Genomic DNA, 22828 nt, shown 5'->3' on the forward strand with positions numbered 1-22828 from the left:
CAACCTTCCCAAGTTCGTGCAAGAACAACGATCAATTGGCTGTGGTCTTTGAATCAACAATCGCAAATGCAATAGGAAATAGACCTACAACACAACACCATTAAACAACTGTTCACAATATTCCAAAGTGAATAGAAAACAATATGAAGGAAACAGGTCATGTGAATGTTTATATCTACATTGTCCTATTACTATTGTTGTTTTTGGATTTGGGTTCGTAAACATCAATGACATTCACATTCATGTCCATTAATGGATAAACTCACATTAGTAGACACTGGTGTGAACATTCACATCAATGTATACTAATGTGAATGTTCACATTACTGTTAATTTCTCAATCAGTCATATTATGTTGTTGTTCACATCAATGTGTATTGATGTAAACATTGACACTAGTATAAATATAGAACACACTGTAATCATCTGTCATATGTCCACACTATGCTACTCAATGTGAATACTTACATGAATAGACAACTAAAAAAAATACTAACCATTGTTTCCATCTTTTGCCGTTGCCGCAAGTAGTTGACCTTTGTACTTTCTTTTGAGGAATGTTCCTTCCAGGAATAATAAAGGCCGACAAGAATTGAACCCAGAAATACACGCAGCGAATGATACAAAGAAACGACAAAACTGTTGACTACTCGCATCATAGTCAATGTTGACATAACTCCCTGGATTGTAACGCATCACAGCATCTGAATACCACCGCAACTGGCCAAACGATAATAAATGATCTCCATGAATAGTAACCTTTGCTTTCTCCACGCCCAACCATATCATGTGGTAACTCACATCTAGCCCATTATCCCTCTTCAAAATAGTCACCACCTCACATGGCCAAGTCAACGACTTGTCCCTCACAATTTTAGATATGGTAATCGACACCAAATCAAAACTAACTCGCAGATTCTTCGATGTTCGGACATTCGTACCACAACTATGCACATCACTGAACCTCTTGATGCAAAAAAAACCATTTGCTCGTTGTGCTCTACAATGTATAGCCCACAAACAGCCTCTCTCCTCGCTCATCGCACACACAACAGTAACCCTTGTTGTCTCGTTCTTGACATACGTAAACTGAAACCCATATTGGATAGCATACTTACATAAAACATCATGAAATTCTTGTGCACTTCTAACAAACCGTTGTCCCGCATACGTAATACCATTTGCCCAAGGGGCTGACAACAACACCTTCTCCTTATGGTGGCAAAATCTCCGTAGTGCATCAATTTCTTCCTCACCTCCCACACGCAACGACCCAGAGCTACTCGACTGACCAATATCACTTTTTAACTCAACGACAACTTCTACATGTTGTACCCCCATTGATTTAGCAAGGAATAACATGTTCTGAAATTCTTCCTCATTGTCCAAATCACACCTATTAATCCCAGGTAGCCGACAGAACAATGAAATAGAACCAGCAGACAACTCACCCCATTTTTCACACAAACACTCCACCAAACGCGAATAACACAATGCGCGGGCAACATTTATTACAGTTATATTGCAACCATATGTACACACCAACATCATAAAGGTATCCATCTCCTGTAAAAACACAATAATACAACAGTCAACAATAATATAAACGATATGAAAATTCACATTGTGCAAAATTAAATGCCTATGTGTATAGTTCAAGTGCTAAATCCATAATGAAAACTATCACCACCATCTTTACACAACATAAAACATTTTATAATATCAAAATAACACCACCACATTAAGGTGACAGTACACAACAAGCAAGCAACCCTCCATAACTTCACATTAACAAGATGTGAACATTCACATTGATACATATACTCTGAATTATATCACCTACATAGAGCCTCATTAAGCAAATATCAAAGTACAATGAGAACATCCACATTCTTCACATAGTATTAACAAGATGTGAACATTCACATTGATACATATACTTTGAATTATATCACCCACACAGAGCCTTATTAAGCAAACACCAAAGTAAAATGAGAACATCCACATTCTTCACATAATCTGAATGACCTCCCGTCCACAGGACCACGCAAAATGCATATAATTGAACAAACAGAACATCGGATCCATATCAATCAAAAAACAAAGCATCTGATCCATCGTACAAATCAAAACATAAGCTGAACATGTATTCATAACCAAAATGATATTAACCTTAATCATGTAATTCTACACTCATCGTGTAACTCGAAAACAACTGATTTGAACTAGTTATACTCCAGAAAATATGACAACCGAACACCGTCCAATTCGTCGTCTTTACTTGAAAATCTCTGAACCATACTACAACAGCAACAATGAAACCCTAGCACATCAAAGCCTTGAAACGAGCATGCAAAATAGAAACGTATCCATCTGAATTAGAATGATGATTAAAAGCGTGAAGATAGAAACTACCAAAACTGAATCAACGAAAGAAGAGGCAATGTGCTATGTGTATTAACACAATATATATATATATATATATGGGCATAATAGTCCAGGTAAAAATACAAAATTTGTAAAATGGACCTTATGGAATAAAAAGAAAAGTATATGGGACTAATCAGGTTATAATAATCCTTTGTGGACCTAATGGGTTATAACAACTCTAAAATGGATTTATCAATAAAAATCCCAATTAAAAATTAAAAAAAGGGACTGCTTCAATTTTTTTTATGCACATCTTAACACCTTGAAAAAATTTCTACTTTCGCCCATGTCGCGTTTAGAGAAAATTCTAAAACATAAAATAAATAAATAAATAAATAAAATTTAAAAAGGGGACTCTTTCTCATCAGGACAACACCAATAAGTTGCTCCCCTCCTAAGTCTTCGTTTAGGAAATGAGTTGATTTTTTAATTTTTTAACTTTTAGCCCGAGGCTAAAAAGTTTGTTTGGATTAGACTTTTTGGTTTTTTTATTTTTATTTTTGTGAGAGAAAAAGTGAAATGATTATGATTTGAATGTAACATTTTGTCTTATTTACTTTTAGCCTATTTTGTCTTTTTATGGAGATTTTAGCCCCAAATTGACATGTCAAATGAAGCCTAATTTAATTTAAGGATTAGGTTGTCTCCAACTGAGTTCGTTGGTTAGATCGGTGCAGTTCAGGTTTGTAAATTTATTGCAAGTCTCACTTTAGTAATTTGATTAGTTTGTTTTATACGCCTCTCTATGTACATCATCTATAAAAAAATATTTAAAATATATTTTTTAATAACTGAGCGTTGGAGTTAGCTCATACCTTAACTAATTTTGAGACCTTAAATTAATAACCCAACAAATCTCTAGTGATCCTTTAAGATGATTTGAACTTGAAACATCTTAAATCTTATCATCAATAAGTTAAGTGTAATTAGAAAATATTATGTGGACCCGACATATTTAACAAGTGTGTATGTGAAGATATAGTAAACAAAATATATGAAGCAATAGTCATTCTAATATTATTGATAAATTGAATAATTTAAATTATTAAAATAGTGCCAATAATGAGAAAAATTAGTATGTGATTGGGGCAACATGAAACTGTGTCATCCACTAATCACCAACACTATGTTTTCTTCTCTGGTACATCAACTCAAAATCGTGATCTCCTCCTCTCAACCAATCATAATAGCTCTAGATACCACCTAATTATAATAAACCCATGACACCAAATTCTAAAGGACTAGAGGCAAACTAATTCCTACAAATAAATCCTAATCATAAAAAAGGGAGGTTATCTTTTTGTGTTTTTGCAGAAGACCAAATTGATATCATATCATTTAATTTGTCTACGTAGAGAAGAAATTGCTAGGTAAATACCATTGTTATTGACTCCGAAATAACAACTTCCTATGATGTTCACCACACAATTAATTAATCAACGTAGAGAACCTCACCAAAATCAAGCATGCATAGTGTATATATATAGCAGTCTTGCTTACAACAAATGAAAACCTAATTTAAATTGAAGAGAAACAACAACAATAACGAGATATTTTTACATATCTTTCTTGTTTTGATTAGTTTTTATACTCTTTTTGGTACATCCCAAAGTAATGTTTTAGGGAATGGTTCAGTTGTGTTTCAAGTGGGTGTGGTTCTTGATTTGGATTCAAAAGTAGGGAGAATGGGACTGAGCCACTTAAATATGGCTCTTAAGGATTTTTATTCGGCTCATGAAAACCACAAAACCAGGTTGGTCCTCCATGTTAGAGATTCCAGGGAACAGGTTATCGATGCTGCAGCTGTTGGTATGTATACTTTTACATATACACGTATAGTTTCTTTTCTTTCTGTTCTTTTCTTCTTCATTTTTTAATAAAAAAAAATGATTCCCGAACACGTAAGTTTATTCAATTGTTTTGTTTTTTGCACGGATATTGTATAATTGTAAGTGGCAAGTGGCCTTGTTATCACGATCTATTGAGCTTCAGTCTTGTATTGCTTTAATTTGTGGGGGGAAAAAAAGGAGAAGTTTAGCTTTTGATCACCTTAAATGTTGCCCAAAATTGGCTCTTTACATCTTAAGTTTAGGTGTATGATCTGAGTTCAAGCTTTATTCCTCATTCTTGCTCTTATCAAAATAATAAAATAAAATAAATGTTCTATAAACATGACAACATTGCATGAAACCTAAAATTACCTATTTAAAAAAACCATTGGAATAACGGAAGAAGATGGAATAACTCCTACATTACAACTGAGGCCCTTATGAGCAACAAGACACATTGTAACAATCGACTAACAAATCCCTTTTGTTTTTGCACAAATTCATTTTAAAAAATCAAAATCAAAATCAAAAGTTAGAGCTCTAGTTGCACTCTAGGCTAAGTAAAACTATACAAACTAACAATTCTTATATATTTTTTTATTAACTGATGTGGCACTTAGTATATTTTTGAAATAGGTTCCGTTTTAGTATCTAAAATTTTATTATTATATGACACATCAAGTAATAAGATTTGTTAATTTGTACAAACATTTTCTGTAGGCTAGGCTCCTTTTCATGGCCTGATTATGATGAATCATATGATGAATTTAGAGCAAACTAACTATAACTTTAAAAAAATTTCACCAAATTTCCCCCCTTAAGGGTTATGTAAATACATGCAATTATTAATTTGTTGAAAGATGTGGAGGTGGATGCAATAGTTGGTCCACAAAAATCAGCACAAGCCAATTTTGTGATGGATCTAGGAGATAGAGGTCATGTGTCAATCATTTCTTTCTCTGCAACAAGTCCTTCTGTGCTTTCCTGAACTCAATACTTTGTCCAAACAGCTCTTAGCGATGACACCCAAGTTGGAGCCATTGCTGCCATTGTTGAGACGTTCCTATGGAGGGAAGTTGTCATTATAAATGAGGACACTGATTATAGGAACGGTGTAATTCCATATTTGTCGAATGCGTTAAAAGAAATCGTGCGAATTTCCTATAGAAACATCATTCCTCTTTCAGGAAGCGATGATTTTATTGAGAAAGAGTTGTACAAGATGATGGCAATGCAAATGAGGGTATTCTTGGTGCACATGTCGCATTTTCTTGGCACTTGCCTATTCCTAAAAGCCAAGGAAATAGGAATGTTGAGCGAGGGCCATGTGTGGATCATCACCAATGGGTTGATGGACCTACTCTCTATGGATTCCAATGTCATAGAAGCAATGCAAGGTGTCTTGGGGGTCAAACCTCATGTTCTCCAATCCAAACGACTTGATTTCTTTCAAAATAATCCTAATTCTACGATCAAACAAGACGAGTCAAGCATTTTTGGGCTATGGTCAGATGACACTATGTGGGCACTAGCTATGGCAGCAAAGAAAGTTGGATTGGAGGCGCCAATCAACAACATAGAGAACATTAGCACAATGAATTCGATAAACCTATTTAATTTTAGAATCTCTCAAACAAGTCCTAAACTTCTTGAGGCAATGTTGGGGACAACATTTGAAGGACTAAGAGGTAAATTCTTTCTTCTTAATGGTCAACTAAACCCATCACCATTCCAAATACTAAATGTAGTTGGAAATCAAGGTAGAGAGGTCGCGATATGGAGACAATCCTATGGTATTTCAAAGAAACTTAATGAAAATGCGACAAAAAGTTGTTTCTCATGTCCGAAGGAAAACTTTCACACAATTATATGGCCAGGAGGGTCAACAAATGTACCGGTGAGTGGTAAGAAGCTAGGAATTGAAGTGCCGATGAGCGGATTTAATCAATTTGCGAAGATGGAAGTTGTTAGGTTTTTATTATTGGCAATCCCATTTGACAAAACTCCTTTCAGTTGTAATTTTATTCGCTCTTGTCTTTCAGTGAGGATATGAGTTTTAGATGCGAATCCAACCCGAATTGTGCCTTGCAGAGAAGTTTTATGATGTTAATTCTTTCAAGATTGCCACTTCGCTGATTATGACCAGAATCGAGCTGCTCGGTCAGCTCGCGGGGGTCGAGGGGCCAGCGCCCCTTGGTGGGTCCGGGGCAGTGCCACGGCGGGGTTGAGGGGCAGCGCCCCAGAAGCAAAATGCAAAAATGCATTCCAAGTTGCCTGTCCGCTCGAGCGGACATTCCCCCGCTCGAGCGGAGAATGCTGAGTTCTAGAAGTTTATTCGCCTGCAAAAATACTGGATGTTGTTTTTTCCCGCTCGAGCGGAACTTTTCGCGCTCAAGCGTAGGTCCGCTCGAGCGGCCAATCCGACGCTCGAGCGGAGATCGCGGGACAGGTTTCTATAAATACGTGTTTTAGTCCAAATCTAGGATTACTTCTCCAGATCTTCTTCTTGAGTTCTAAGGTTTATATCTGGGGATATTTTGCTAGTTTTCTTTGATGTTTTGATTGAGTATTCAACTCATGGTTTAAAGCGTATACATCAAAGGATTATTTGTTTGTTCTACACAAAAGAGAGAGTCGTTCTTCGGTAGATTCTGAAGAATTCGGGCCTGAAGCTTTGGTGGATTCTGGAGTGGCTCATTGTCAAGACAATTATGAGGTGAAGACGAGGTTAGAAAAGACACATAGAGGTTGGTTCAATTCGGGCGTGGATTCGCTAGGTAATTGAGAGTACACCTGTGTAATTCCTTTATATCTTCTTAGTGGATTGTTTTGTTGCTGTTGCCCGTGGTTTTTTATCACAATTGGAGGTGTCCAATTGTGGTTTTTTCATGTAAAATCGTTGTGCCGATTTGTTTTAATTGTTTGATTGGGATTGTTGTTTACTGCTTAAAATTGATACATAATCACAAATCAACATCTAGGGGATTTCTAGATTTTTCAGAAATAGATCCTCATACAAATGTTACCGTATTTGGTGGATTTTGTATCGAAATATTCAGGTCTGTAATTTCAGCATTGCCTTATGCTGTGCGATATGAGTTTGTTCCATTTAAGATTGTTGATGGCTTGAGCTCTTTGAGTTACAATGATATGGTGTATCAAGTTTCTCTCAAGGAGGTGAGTTCTACACTAATGATTATTGGGTAAATTACATCATTAGTTTCTTTAGTTTAAGTGAAGTGCTACTTTAATACTTATAATTTCAGTTTGAATCTTAAACTTTCAATTTTTTTATAATGTGACCCCTTTGTCATGCATCGTTAACATTTTGAACTAAAAAAATAAAAATAAAATCATGTATGGAATTAAGATTTTTTTTTTTTAAAATGCAAGGAATAGTGTGTAATTTAATCATTATAGGGTGTAATTTATTCATTATATAATACAAGAAAATACACTTTTGGCGACCACTTTTGCCGACTAAAAATACTTTGGTCGCCAAAAGTTGTGGAATTGGCGACCAAAAAAATTAGTTGCGAATTACTTTTGCCAACTAAAAATGGACTTTTGCCGACTAAATTTTTAGTCGGCAAAAGTGCGATTTCCTGTAGTGTATATCAGTAGTCTTTATAATTTATTTTGAATTCTATTTTATTTCTTATAGTTCTGTGTTATTCTTTTTTCGTTCAAAATTATAACGGTAAGCGACAAAGAGATCATAGTGCAATAAAATTGAAAGTATATGATCTAAATTGTTTAAATTAAAATTACAAGAACTAAAGTGATAATTCACGTAAACTAAAGGTACTAATGGTGTAATTTATCCTTAATTAATCTTCTAGGATATAAAAAGGGTTAATAACGGTATAGTCCCCAAAATATGTAATTTATTATACTTTGAAGATCAATTAGTTTATTCATGTGGAATTAATTGTTGAAATTTGATTATTTTTATTTTTTTTAAAATTTTTTGTTGGAAGTAGAAATATGATGGTGCAGTAGGGGACATTACAATCACAGCGAACAGATCATTCTATGTGGATTTTACATTGCCATTTGCAGAAGGAGAGGTAACAATGGTAGTGCCAATTACATATGAGGACACAAATAGTAAATGGACATTCTTGAAGCCTCTCAGTAGTGACTTGTGGCTAACTTGCACTACAAGAAAATACACTTTTGGCGACTAATTTTTAAGTCACCAAAAGTATTGATTTTAGTCGCCGAAATACTTTGCCGACCAAAAATTTTGGTCGTTGGCTTTGTCGGGGATACATCGTCGCCGAAGGAAATAGCGACTAAAAAACGTTTAGTCGCCAAAAGTACTACAAAAATACCGACTAATATTTTAGTAGGCAAAAGTAACAGGTATTAGCGACGAAAAGAGCCTTAGTCGCTGATGACTGACATTGGCGACTAACATATTAGTGGCCCAAAGGGTGCATTAATTCGTTTAACTCACATCTTTAGCTACTAAATCTTTTGTCGCGAAAACTTATAATATGTACGGCGATGAAATTATTAGTCGCCAATAGTGCTATTTCAACTACTAAATGTTTTAGTCACGGAAAGGTTGATTCTTGTTTAGCTACTACACAGGTTAGTCACTTATGATTTTTTGATTCTATTTTGGCGACTAAAAATTTAGTCACCAAAAGTGTTTTGAGTTTTAGCTACTAGACAGTTAGTTGCCATAACTGTTTTCATTTCGTTTTGGCTACTAAATATTTAGTCGCCAATAGATTTATTTATTTTTGGCTACCAATTGTTTTGTCACCAAAAACCTCATTTTATATTTTTGTTTTGTTTTTTTCATTTTAATAAATTTTGTCAGAACCTATATGTATCCACCGCAACCTGTAATAGGTACACAACCTATATATAATATCACCTATTCTGTAATGATGTTTCACTTACAACCATCAAACAAAAAAAACACCTGCTAATGTAAACTTATATACAAACCAACTATATATATTCCAATTACAAATAATAATGTCATACATTCCAAATACGTTACCAAAACAATGTCCTCTATACTCAACATTTTTACTATACTATGCATTGTAAAATGACCATTTGCAAAGGTACAAATTACAATGGTAATATGTACCACGACAAAAGGTAATCTATATATACCACCAGAGCAATTAATACAAGCTCCAAAAATACTATGTACCCCGCCAAAAATTATATGTACGATGCATCCAAATTCCACACAAAAAGATTACGATGACAAAAAAACTTCCCAAATTTGCAAAACTGTGAATTATCTTCCGGGCAAAAAAAATAGAAGATCCACATGTCAATGCCAAAAGCCATCTACACAACAAAAACTACACCCATTAGTTCCATTGTAAACAAAAAGTTATAGCCATCTACAAAATAGAAATTGCAAGGATGTCAATTGTAATTGAAATTGTATTTAAATATAGTTTGAATTTAGGAATTTGAATATAGTTTCTTTACACTTTAAATTGTATTTAAAGTGCAAAGAAATTTCCCGAGTCAAGCATGAGCCCCAAGTCAAGTTTAGTCTAATGTGTAAATATATATATATTTTATTCATAAATGTACATATATAGAGATGCTTATAGAACATATATATTTGTAAGCTTTAATATATAAGCTTTAATATATTTTTATAACCTTTCTGGCGTTTTTCATGCCAACTCCCAATGTACACGTGCTAATTACGTCCCGTCTGTCCCCACAGGTCCTATTTGACACGAGGAAGCTACCCGTGCCATCCCTACAGTGGTTCGGGGGCTACTTTCAAATTTTGGCCCTCGAAGGCCTTTTTTTGGCTAAGTTTATGGCGCTTTCCACACCAACTCCCAACGTACACGTGCTAATTATGTCCCGTCTGTCCCCATAGGTTTTATTTGACATGAGGAAGGTACCCGTGCCATCCCTACAGTGGTTCGTGGGCTGCTTTCAATTTTCGGCCCTCGAAGGCCTTTTTTTGGCTAAGTTTATGGCGTTTTTCACGCCAACTCCCAACGAACACATGCTAACTACGTCCCGTCTGTCCCCACGGGTCCTATTTGACACAAGAAAACTACCCGTGCCATCCCTACAGTGGTTTCGGGGCTGCTTTCAAATTTCATCCCTCGAAGCCTTTTTTCGGCTAAGTTTATGGCGTTTTCCATGCCAACTCCCAACGTACACGTGCTAATTACGTCCCATCTGTCCCCACAGGTCCTATTTGACATGAGGAAGCTACCTGTGCCATCCCTATAGTGGTTCGGCGGCTGCTTTCAAATTTTGGCCCTCGAAGGCCTTTTTTCGGCTAAGTTTATGGCGTTTGTCACGCCAACTCTCAACGTACACGTGCTAATTACGTCCTGTCTGTCCCCATATGTCCTATTTAGCACGAGGAAGCTACCCGTGCCATCCCTACAGTGGTTCGGGGGCTGCTTTCAATTTTCGGCCCTTGAAGGCCTTTTTTCGGCTAAGTTTATGGCGTTTTTCACACCAACTCCCAACGTACACGTGCTAACTACATCCCGTATGTCCCCATGGGTCCTATTTGACGCAAGGAAGCTACTAGTGCCATTCCTATAGTGGTTCGGGGGCTGCTTTCAAATTTCGGCCCTCGAAGGCCTTTTTTCGACTAAGTTTATGGCGTTTTCCACCCCAACTCCCAACATACACGTGCTAACTACATCCCGTCTATCCACACAAGTTCTATTTGACATGAGGAAGCTACCCATGGCATCCCTACAGTGGTTCGGGGGTTGCTTTTAATTTTCGGCCCTCGAAGGCCTTTTTTCAGCTAAGTTTATGGCGTTTTTCACGCCAACTCCCAACGTACACATGGTAACTACGTCCCGTCTATCCCCATGGGTCCTATTTGATGCAAGGAAGCTACCCGTGCCATTCCTATAGTGGTTCGGGGGCTGCTTTCAAATTTCGGCCCTCGAAGGCCTTTTTTCGGCTAAGTTTATGGCGTTTTCCACGCCAACTCCCAACATACACGTGCTAAATACGTCCTGTCTGTCCCCACAAGTTCTATTTGACATGAGGAAGCTACCCATGGCATCCCTACAGTGGTTCGGGAGTTGCTTTCAATTTTCGGCCCTCGAAGGCCTTTTTCAGCTAAGTTTATGGCGTTTTTCACGCCAACTCCCAACGTACACGTGGTAACTACGTCCTGTCTGTCCCCACGGGTCCTATTTGACACAAGGAAGCTACCCGTGCCATCCCTATAGTGGTTCGGGGGCTGCTTTCAATTTTCATCCCTCGAAGGCCTTTTTTCAGCTAAATTTATGGCGTTTTTCACGCCAACTCCCAACGTACACGTGGTAACTACGTCTCGTCTGTCCCCACGGGTCCTATTTGACACAAGGAAGCTACCCGTGCCATCCCTATAGTGGTTCGAGGGCTGCTTTCAATTTTCGGCCCTCAAAGGCCTTTTTTCGGCTAAGTTAATTATGGCATTTTCCACGCCAACTCCTAACGTACATGTGGTAATTATGTCGCGTTTGTCCCCATAGGTCCTATTTGACACGAGGAAGCTACCCATGCCATCCCTACAGTGGTTCGGGGGCTACTTTCAATTTTCAGCCCTCGAAGGCCTTTTTTCGACCAAGTTTATGGCGTTTTCCACACCAACTCCCAACGTACACGTGCTAATTACGTCCCGTCTATCCCCACAGGTCCTATTTGACACGAGAAAGCTACCCATGCCATCCCTACAGTGGTTCGGGGGCTGCTTTCAATTTTCGGCACTCGAAGGCCTTTTTTCGGCTAAGTTTATGGCGTTTTTCACACCAACTCCCAACGTACACGTGCTAACTATGACCCGTCTGTCCCCACGGGTCCTATTTGACACAAGAAAGCTACCCGTGCCATCCCTACAGTGGTTCGGGGGCTGCTTTCAAATTTCGGCCCTCGAAGGCCTTTTTTCGACTAAGTTTTGGTAAGGCGACAACTAACATAGGAGATTAACTGAACTAATATATTTTTCCTATATGACAATAATGAAGCTCATAACTGTCCAACGTACTGAACATGGTCAATAGGGGGAAATAGACCCGGATTTATGTTGATTACAACCCAAATGAAATCATGATTCAATTCTTGAAATCATAATTGTCCAACGTACTGAACATGGTCAATAGGGGGAACACCTTCTAGATACTCTTTACTTTTTAGCCTATCTTTTATCATCATCCAACTCTTGTCCATTATTGGAACAGTACACATCAAGCAAAGATGAACCTGGGAATGGACGACAACTTGGAAAAATACTCTGTAATGGAAGAGAGCTTAAGTAAGTTTAGGGATTCGATTAGCATTGCTTTTTGAAGTGAACGAAATAATAATAACAGATTGGGATGTCTTGCCTATTTGTCAATTGCATATAGTTAGCTAATTTCACTAGTAACTTGGCATGTATTCATACGCAAATGTGACATACATTCACAATTCTATGTGAAGTCATCTTAGAGGGAGACATATAATTATAACCAAATTTAAAGAGAAATTAAATTTGATATTCAATATAGATTGGACTTGAATAGATCTCAACAAATACATTTTGTAAACATAAATTTTATGAAAATCAGATGGGTGAAACAAAAGTAATGAAATTTTAAAGTTTTGAAACATTTTAAAAAATAAAGTAATTGTTTTATACATTAATTTGGTTGTTATGCACAAATCACAAAGAACAAAGACCCAAAAAAAGTCCAGTTGGTGCGACTCCCATTGAAGATGCAATCGGCAGATGCTATTTTCCATATGTGAAACTAACACCTCCAAATATTAGTGTATTTGATACTATTTTTATGCATGATTCACAAATAAGAGTGTATTCAAGACTCTTTTAAACTGACACAAATAGAGTATGCAACTGAAGCTAATTAAACGGACACACTCCCATAATGATATTTGAAGATTCAGGGGCATATATAATACACAAATCTGGGCCATGCCCTCCTAATTTGGGCCATTCACTTAATCTGAATTTTGATGAAGTTGATGTTGGGTTGGTTAGTGACTCTTTGGTGGCGAACAGCCTCTACCTTCAGAATGAAAGTTATCATCATCAAGTGCACCTGTGAAATCTGAGTGACTAGACTCCTAGTTTTTTTAATGGTTGCACTACTTTGAATGTAAACCTTAGTTATATCCTCTGCTTAGTATTTTTGTTATTTTATTTTTATTTTTCCATTTCTACTACTAAATCCATAGTGGATGAGATGGGGTATTGAATGAGCAGCAGGTTATAGTAGGCTGGCCGCCACTACCCCGTCCAAGTGCTGCTAGTGTATGTAAAAATTGTAGATGTTTAAAAATGATTGGGGCTCTCTCTAGTTTTTTATAATGTAGTTGTAATTTTTGGATGATATTATTTTTATTTTAAATTTATAAGATATCTAATGTTCACAATCAAAATACTTATGATAAAGAGGCATTTTTTTTTTCTATCTTGATTGAGAGAAGTAAAGAGGTGTAGTGTAGGATGGGACAATTTTTTTATCCACTGAATGCATGTTTGCCCTCTTTCTAATTTTTCAAGAGTTTAAGATTAATGATAGAGTGTCTTGTTTGATAATTTAAGATGTAACCATTTTCATATACTTATAAACATATATAAAACCAAAAAAATTAAGGAACTTAATTTCCCCAATAAGTGACTTACAAACACCTGCAATGGAGAATACTTCCTTGTTTGATTTTCATTCTCAACGAACACATCAAACGTAACCAACTAATAAAGTATTTTTCCTATTACTCTAAATTTGAGTGTTTAATTACATTCAAAACATATGTTGTTCTAAATGGTGGGAACAACATAAATTGGATTTTAATTATCAGAGCAAAAAAAAAAAAAAAATTATAAGCAAATTGGAGTGAATTTTTTTCAAAAAAAGGTACCTTCAATCTCCAAAAAGCACACCAGAAGGGAACTGGAATGTCCCTTTAAGCTCCTTAGCTTACTTAGATTGCAGAGGCTTTCTCCTTGTGGTCTCAGGTCCTCTCACTAACACACAAAACAAGCTAAAACATTAATTACATTTCTCACCTCTGCATGCATATATATATATAGGGTTAGTTTGGAATATTCCTGAAACAGAGGCACATTTGGTGATATAGTTGAACAATCCAAAATCGATAATCCAAAATCCACAATTCGAAATTTCAACCAAACCCATTCACGAAATCAGAAAAAGCCCTAAAAAATTGTTTACGAAATAAACGGAAAATGAAAGGAAAAAAAACATGTGAAAACCCTATAGAAATCGTGAGAGAAGGAGATGGGAGAGACAACGAGCAATAGATACAAACAGACAGAGCAAATCGACAGAGAGGGAGAGAGACGATAGACACATACCTGTAATCAGTGGTGGGGCCGATTTGCAGTGGTCGTGGTGGCGAGCGCCGGTGGCCAGCGATGGTGATGATCGGCGGTGGTGAGCGATGGGTTTGGTATCGACTGCTCTGTATGTTGGTGTGTGAGACAAAACAGAACAAAAAAGTGTCTATTTAATATATATACTGGGTGCCAATATTAATGAGTTTCCCTCTAAAAAAATTTCGAAGCTTTACCGACTAAATGATTATTTGTCGCCAAATATCCTTAACAGCGACTAAAAATTGGTCACCAAAAGCATCCTATTTGGCTACTAAATTCAAAATTTCGTCGGCAATATTTAATATACAACGACTAACTTAGCTGTGGTCGTAAAAAAATCATCAAAAATACGCCCATTTTTGGGCGACAAAAGTGTTTTGTCGCAAAATGTTATTATACGCGACTAAATCAAATTTTAGTAGCGTAAAATGGTAACAAACAGCGACTAAAACTAAGTTTGGTCGCTAATAAGACTATATGGCGACTAAACTAATTTAGTAGCTAAAAAGATTCAATCAATGCCGACTAAATCAGGTTTTTAGTTGCCCAATCTGCTGTTTTTGGCGACTAAAATTGATTTGGTCGCCAATTTTAGTCGCCAAACATGCATTTTGTTGTAGTGTTGTATAGCTTTCTTCCTCTTCACTGTATTTGTTGTTCGGGTTATGGAACACCGAGTCAACATTGATTTTTGAGGTCCACCTCCCAATCATGTTGGCTTGATCCTTTGGTTCCCCTTTTCAACTCTAGTTCTTGCTCATAGTTGAGTATTTTGTTTTACTTGCACTACTCAATTCAATATTTATAGTTTCTTAATTTTACCTTTAAATTTTTTTAATTGTGCCAATTTTAGTATAGTGGATATTATCTGTTTAAAAATTGGACTGAAATTAGAAGACAAAACAATTTATTTGCTCTCCTCCAAGTGATTTAGGGTTGTGATGAGTTTCTATTTACACCATAAAGTTTCTCTCAGTTCACCCACACACAATTTTGATTTGTTCTCATTTCACACCACTTAATCTTCCTAATATATCCTCATCTTTAACTTTCAAATTCCAACTCTAATCTTAATTCATCAGTCATCACCACACCAAAAAAAAAAAAACAAAAAACAAAATTTAAAATTAAAATTAAAATTTCTAACGAAGGGTGGCAGCCAGTGGTGATTGGATTGGAAGAGAATGTGTACCTTTTGTTCTTAATGGTAATTTGCTTAAGAGGCACAATTATAATTCAAAATTTTAAAAAATAATGTGAAGCGAAGAAACACTATGATGTGCAAATAACTGATTGATGACTATTGCTTCAAAATTTAATAGACCATTATCTCTGTCTAATTTGTCAATGATGTTATCAATTAAACTAAATTATCACACGAATAAAATTGATACAATTAAATTACAGGTTCTAAATTAACACAAAAAACAGAACACAAAAACTACGAGTATATGTATTGCTTTCTTTCCATGAACCTCATATATATATATATATATATGGTTTTGTGGTAGAGAAAATAGTAAGCAACTTGGCTAGATTGGTGATGACAGTATGGTTGTTTGTGGTGCTGATATTGAGCTCAAGCTACACGGCAAGTTTGCTAGCAAGATTAACGGTGCAGAAGCTTCGACCCACTGTGACTGACGTGAATGAACTCATCAAAAATGGGGACTACGTTGGGTGCAGCTCTGGATCCTTCATTGCTGATATCTTTTTTTTTTTTTTTTGATCAGCAAAATAAAACTTCATTGACGAAAAAAGCATAATACATGAAAAAATACATCAACAAAGCAGGGGAGAGCAGAAAGTGTTAGGTTTTTTGTCACGCCCCCAAACCGCCCCTAGTAGTTTGGTGCCGTGATGGCCAGTAATCCGAGATTACCAAAGGCCGACTTACAAAATCACACACAATCAGAGTATAAAATATGGGGCTTACAAGTGCGGAAGCTACACATATACATATACAGAATCTAACAGTCCATGAGAGCCGTGCTTAAGTCCAATGAAATGACATACATCTTTATAAAGTCTTACAACTTAAATACAAGAAGGAAATGAAATACAAAACACATCTTGACCAAAAGGCTTCTCAAGCCGACATATACAAGTGCAAATGAAAAATAAGCCGAGAAGCATGATCTTCAAGATGGTGCAAAAATGCTAATCCAAAACATGTCGGCAATGCACCCAAAAACACATCGGCATCACGTCTAGGCCTCAATGCCCTCTTGTTCATCACCTACATATATATAGAGAGGGTGAGCTTGGATACTCAGTGAATGATATTAGAAATAAAGGTTTTGCATGATTGATATCCAAGATTTCTTTCAAAACAATACGTAGCATACTTTACAATCAAGAGGGAAATCAAGTTCATTGCCGGCCTTTCAAGTTCTTTGGATGTTATTACATCTACTTAATACAAGAGGGTGATGACAATTTCAAGACAAGAGTGCAGTTGCATTATAGTCCCCTGCAGCTAAGGACTTTCAAGACAAGAGTGCAGTTGCATTATAGTCCCCTGCAGCTAAGGACTTTCAAGACAAGAGTGCAGTTGCATTATAGTCCCCTGCAGCTAAGGACTTTCAAGAAATGTCATCAAAACAAGATAGTGTTTAATATACAAGTAGGGATAGTCATTCATGCTAGATCAAGTACTTTTCAAAACAAGGCAAGACGAGATTTACGAAAACAAGTGTAACATAGCTTTATTAAAAATACCACTCACTTAGTTTCTTCAAACGTCGGGGTCGAGACAAGCCCAAATCCTACAAACACATGGCAAAGCCTATTGAATGCACCTTCAACAAGTTTCGTATGTACACAAATGTTTTCGGAAAACATGCTGGGCACCAACCAGGTCCAGGCCGAGGTTCCACACCTCCTCGCCGAGGTGTGTTCCCGAGGGCCACATGCAAGGAAAAGAGGTCGGGAAACTCTGGGTTCCCCTCTGCTGATGAACATGAAGAACATGGGTGTGAAAACATGAAAAAATATGAATGCTCAATCATAATCTGACATCACAAATCTAGGATTTCCATGTTATGAGTTTGAAAACATGGACCTGGGTACCCATAGTTGAAAATCATGCAAGAACAAACACAAAACATGAGTCTAGGCAAAAAGCTTTCGGTTCAAAACATGACTTTTCTTGAAGAACACATGAATGTCATTTTCTCTTTCTAAAATCGAGCTTCAAAACGATGCATGGCTTACAAATCATATCCGATCATGCAATGCAATAACATGAACATAGAGAACATCATGAGCAGATCAAGAATCTAACCTTAGAACACGGATCTAACGGTTCGATCTCTAGGAATCAAGCTTGAAGATCTACTTCCTCACTCTAAAACTCTTTCTTCCTCCTAGAGCTTCTCTCTCTACAAGGCAAGTTTATGATACCAAATAATAGTTTTCTATACCCGGTTCTGGGGTTAACCCTCTGCTGAGACACATGGCGGCGACTGGTTGGGTTCTTCCTGAAAAGGTGGCTGACAGACCAGACAAAGCATGGTGGAAGAGTGTTCAACAAGCAAAGCGGTATGGGCTCTCTGACGAGGCAATGACATCGGCTAATAACAAGGCGTATTCGAAAAGCTACACGGAATGGCACTCCGGCGATGGGTGACATCGGCTAACAAAGGACTTCGGCAACTAAGGTGACAATGACCTCGGCTAGGAAGGACAACACTTGACTAAGCTGTGCCACATCTTGGCCTAGATGCGCCACACCTCGGCCTAGGTCATACCACTCCAGGACGAGATCACTTGGGTGCAAGGTAACATCTCGGCTAATGTGGTCAAGGCAAGGACGGAGGTCAACAAGGGGTTCCAAGATACTTCTAGACTGAGGATGACCTTGGCTTGGAATAACATCGGCTAGCATAACTCAGGCAGGGCGTAACCTAAGTTTCACATCAAGGAAGGAGCAAGACAAGCATACTACACTTAGACAAATCACAAGGCTTCAAAACAAGGCATGGATCACATTAGCTCAAGCGAAACAAGTCACAACATACACATGCAAACTTAACAAGTCATAATCATACCGATGCTCATGAACATGATGAGGACATAAAATGTGGGTTCCTACATTTTTATTCTTGACCATCCTGGTTGACAAAACTCCTTTCAGTTGTACTTGCTTTCGCACTTTTTATTTCAGTGAGGCTATAAGTTTTTAGATGCGAATCCAACCTGAATTATGCCTTGTAGAGATGTTTGTGATGTTAATACTTTCAAGATTGCCACTTCGCTGATTATGACGGGGATCGAGCTGCCCGGTCAGCTTGCGAGGGTCGAGGGGGCAGCGCCCCTTGGCGGGTCCGGGGCAACGCCCAGGCGGGGTCGAGGGGCAGCACCCCCGAAGCAAAATGCAAAATTGCATTCGAAGTTACATGTCCGCCCTTTCTTGCTCGAACGAAGGAGTTCTCGCTCGAGCGAAGGCTGCGTCTAGCAAAAAACCTGAGAAGGATGATGTACGCTCAAGCAAAGGTTATGTGGTTCGAGCAAAGCCACTTATGGAAAACACACGTTTTTGGTTCCTCGCTCGAGCGAGAGAGTCTTCGCTCGAGCGAGCTTCGCAGTCCCAGATTTCTATAAGTACGTGTTTCTGTCAGATTTTAGGATAACTGCTCCAGATCTTCTTTTTCGATATTAAGGTTTATATCTGAAGATATTTTGCTAGTTTTCTTTGATGTTTAATTGGGTATTCAACTCATGGGTTAAGAAGAATACATCAAAGGTTTGTTTGTTCATTCTATACAAAAGAGAGAGTTGTTCTTCGGTGGATTCTGAAGAATTTGAGTCTGAAGCTTTGGTGGATTCTGGAGTGGCTCATCATTAAGACAATTCCGAGGTGAAGACGGGGTTGGAAGAGACACATAGGGGTTGGTTCAATTTGGGCGCGGATTCGCTAGGTAATTGAGAGTATACCTTTGTAATTCCTTTATGTCTTTTTAGTGGATTATTTTGTGGCTTTTGCCCGTGGTTTTTTTATCACAATTGGAGGTGTCCAATTGTGATTTTTTCACGTAAAATCGTTGTGTCGATTTGTCTTGATTGTTTAATTGCGATTGTTGTTTACTGCTTAAAATTGTTACATAATCACAATCAACATCTAGGGGATTTCTAGATTTTTCAGAAAGCATCATAACTAACTTACCGATTCCAACTAGGATGGCACCGCAAAGAAAGCGCAATCATATGCTAGCTCTCAACCCAGGATTGGTGAGGAACCAATCAAAGACACCCAAAAAGAAGGACAACCAAAAGCTAACATAACTAGTTCAACTAGGTTGGCTGCTTTGTTGATGTTCAAAAATACTTTAACAAAGCAGCCAAGAGCTCCAAACAAACCAACAACCAGATCAAAACCAACACACAATCCAACCACCAAATACTTCAATCAGTAGCAGCAGCAGAATAATATCAGCAAAATATATATCAGCAACAGAGGACTAGCAGCAGAGCAATATCAGCAGAATACATATGCCACTAGACTTGCTCCAGATCATTCGACCTCCATTTCTAATACAGAACTCCACCTCTTCAGCACCAGAAGCAGCCTCATAACAGAAGCCTCAGAACATCAACACACACCAAAAGATCTGCCACTAAGCTGCTACATCTCCAGACTCATCCAGCCATCCACCATATAAACATAAAGTCTCAACCAGTAGTCCACCTTATAAACATAATCTAACCTGAGTCAAATTTTCCACAATATCATGCACTGAGTAGGGAACGCCATTCAGATTAGATTTCACTCACATCTCAACTCTAACCTTAACTATTTCACCAAGCTCATCCATTCTGAATTGACAGCCATTAAATATACAATGATTTCTTATTCTCCAAACTGACCACAGCATTGCAACTGGTACAAGTCTCCAAACCTTCAACACTGTCTTTTTGAATCTTGTTCCCAACCACAATTGCAACACACCTTCAACTGAAGCAGGGGTAACCCTTCATTGCTGATATCTTGAAGGACATGGGGTTTGACAAATCAAAGATCACACCTTGCAAATCTTGTAATGAATGCAACGAAGCTCTATCCAAAGGTCGTAAAAATGAAGGCATATCGGCCTTGTTTGGTGTGGCTCCTTACAATAAACTTTTTGTATCAAGAGATACAGCGGTAAATACACCACAATTGGATCCATTTATCGAACTGATGGGTTCGGCTTTGTAAGTTTCTCTCTCTTTTATAGTATATATATAAAAGTCTACATATTAAAAAACCAAACATAGAATTAGATACATAAAATAAATGGATGATGGTGTCATTCTTGTTTTCTGTGTCATGTTCTGTGTTTACCATGGAACTAAATCTTTCAATTTTTTTGGTTAATAAATTGAAACTTATCACATATTATGGTTTATCAATTTGTCACAGGAGGTTTTAAGGGTTTTATAAAAACGAATGGAATCTCACATTGGGAAAAATTAAGATAGAGGGTGGGAATTATCATATAATTGACTCAATTCTTAATTTTTATTGCAGAATATGTAGTATTGGTCACTTATTTTCTAATGTTCAAATATAAAAAATATTTTAATCACTATAGTTAAAGTTAATTATATTTTTAGCACCCAAAGTATAAATCTTTTGTCAATTTGGTCTCAATATACAAAAATATTTCAATTTAGTTTCTAATGTTCAAATTGTGTCAATCTAATCCCCAATGTATAAAAGTATTTCAATTAAGTCTCCCAATTTAATTGACTCTTACATTAATAGGTTTTCCCCAAAGAGTCTCCATTAGTAGCTGATGTCTCTAGAGCAGTAATCTCCAAAACGAAAGGTCTCAAGATTTTGGAATTTGAGAGACAGTTATTGGGAAATCCCACCGCATGTCTAGTTGCAGAAATCAATACTAGCACCTCAAACAGCCTAACCCTCCAAAGTTTTGGAGGCCTCTTTGTTATTACTGGCTTTGTCCTTGTTTTATGCCTTGTTGCATACATATCCAAGTACATTTTTCAAAACAAAGATCTTTTTAAAACAGTATCAGATTCATGCCCACCAACTCCTTGGTCAAGATTTTGTGCACTTCGTCGACAATTTGATCAAAGACACCTCACATCATATCCCTTTAGCAAGAAGAGAGATAACCCAGATCATGATTTGGAATTTAATCATGTTGGTGATTCATCAAGTTGTAGTGATATGCCAAGCTTATCGAGAAATTGTAACTCCAATGGAATGGTTATTCCATTAGAAGTGGAGATGGAAAGTGCTAGTGAGGTCGAACGTAGAAGATGTAGTTGTGGTTCATTTGCCAGAATAGCTATATTTGACACCAAAATGTACTTTTAGACTGTATTCAGGGCCGGCCTTGAAAATTCAAGGGCCCTAGGCGAGCTTATAAATTTGGGCCCCTTATACATACGCCAAAAAAAAAAAAAAAATTTGCTAGTGGCCACTCAAGTTTGCTTGAGTAAATTTGGGCCCTTTGTTTTTTCAATTGGACTAATTTTTTTATTTGTTTTTAATATAGGTCTGCAACATGTTTTTATTTGGGCATTTTATAGTGGGCTGTTTTATTTTGGAGGGCTTCTATTTTAGTGGGTTGTTTTGTTTTTGGGGGTTTCTAACAATAATTGGACTTTATTTAAAACTTGATAGTATAATGGATCTTCAAAATTTAGGGCCCTATTTTGGGCCAAATTTTGGGGGCCCTAGGCACAGGTCTTACTCACCTTAGCCCAGGGCCGGCCCTGACTGTATTTAGATTTTGAATTTAATGTGAGATTTTAAGGAAAAGGTAATGGAAAAGTGACAAAATTTTGAACTTTTTCCTTATCTTTTTCTTTTTCTTTTTTTGTACAAAATTCTATTCCAATTTAAAGCCTATCGCTTTAATTTAGTAGAAAGAGAGAAAGAAGTGAGAAATCTAAGCGGTACAATGTGTTATGCCATTTTTCATGCATGATTGCAGATTGCTATATTGCTTTTTACATTTTGTCAAATTGTTTTGGTTGTCGGCAAATTTTTTCATTCTAATTTACACAGCCAACATTGCAAATAATTAAAGTGCATATCATGTAGTTTCTTGCATTTTAAATCTTTTGAATAGACAAGTAAAGATTACAAAAAAACGAAGCAAATTATGTATGTGGTTCTTGTAATTTATTTTTGGAAGATTTACACTAATAGTCCTTATAGTTTAAAACTTGTATCACTTTAGTTTTT

At 37.0% G+C, this 22828-nt stretch overlaps 2 protein-coding genes across 2 annotated transcripts; one reads left to right on the forward strand and one right to left on the reverse strand.

Moving 5' to 3' along the window:
• Positions 1-31: 31 nt before the first annotated feature.
• Positions 32-2718, reverse strand: LOC145813847 (uncharacterized). Its single transcript, XM_082909976.1, has 4 exons — positions 2692-2718; positions 1516-1566; positions 498-1089; positions 32-84 (listed from the first exon to the last, which is right to left on the reverse strand). Exons 1-4 carry the CDS (start codon positions 2716-2718, stop codon positions 32-34), a joined length of 723 nt encoding a protein of 240 aa, XP_082766102.1.
• On the forward strand, positions 2717-21952 carry LOC114267029 (glutamate receptor 2.7-like). The gene is made up of 9 exons (XM_082909977.1): positions 2717-2723; positions 4054-4239; positions 5270-6230; positions 7319-7436; positions 8243-8441; positions 9347-9383; positions 16057-16305; positions 20499-20592; positions 21374-21952. Exons 1-9 carry the CDS (start codon positions 2717-2719, stop codon positions 21950-21952), a joined length of 2430 nt encoding a protein of 809 aa, XP_082766103.1.
• The last annotated feature ends 876 nt before the right edge of the window (positions 21953-22828 follow it).

This window comes from Camellia sinensis, chromosome 15, assembly GCF_055761805.1.
Source record: "Camellia sinensis isolate YWXY chromosome 15, ASM5576180v1, whole genome shotgun sequence".
Classification (NCBI taxonomy): domain Eukaryota; kingdom Viridiplantae; phylum Streptophyta; class Magnoliopsida; order Ericales; family Theaceae; genus Camellia; species Camellia sinensis.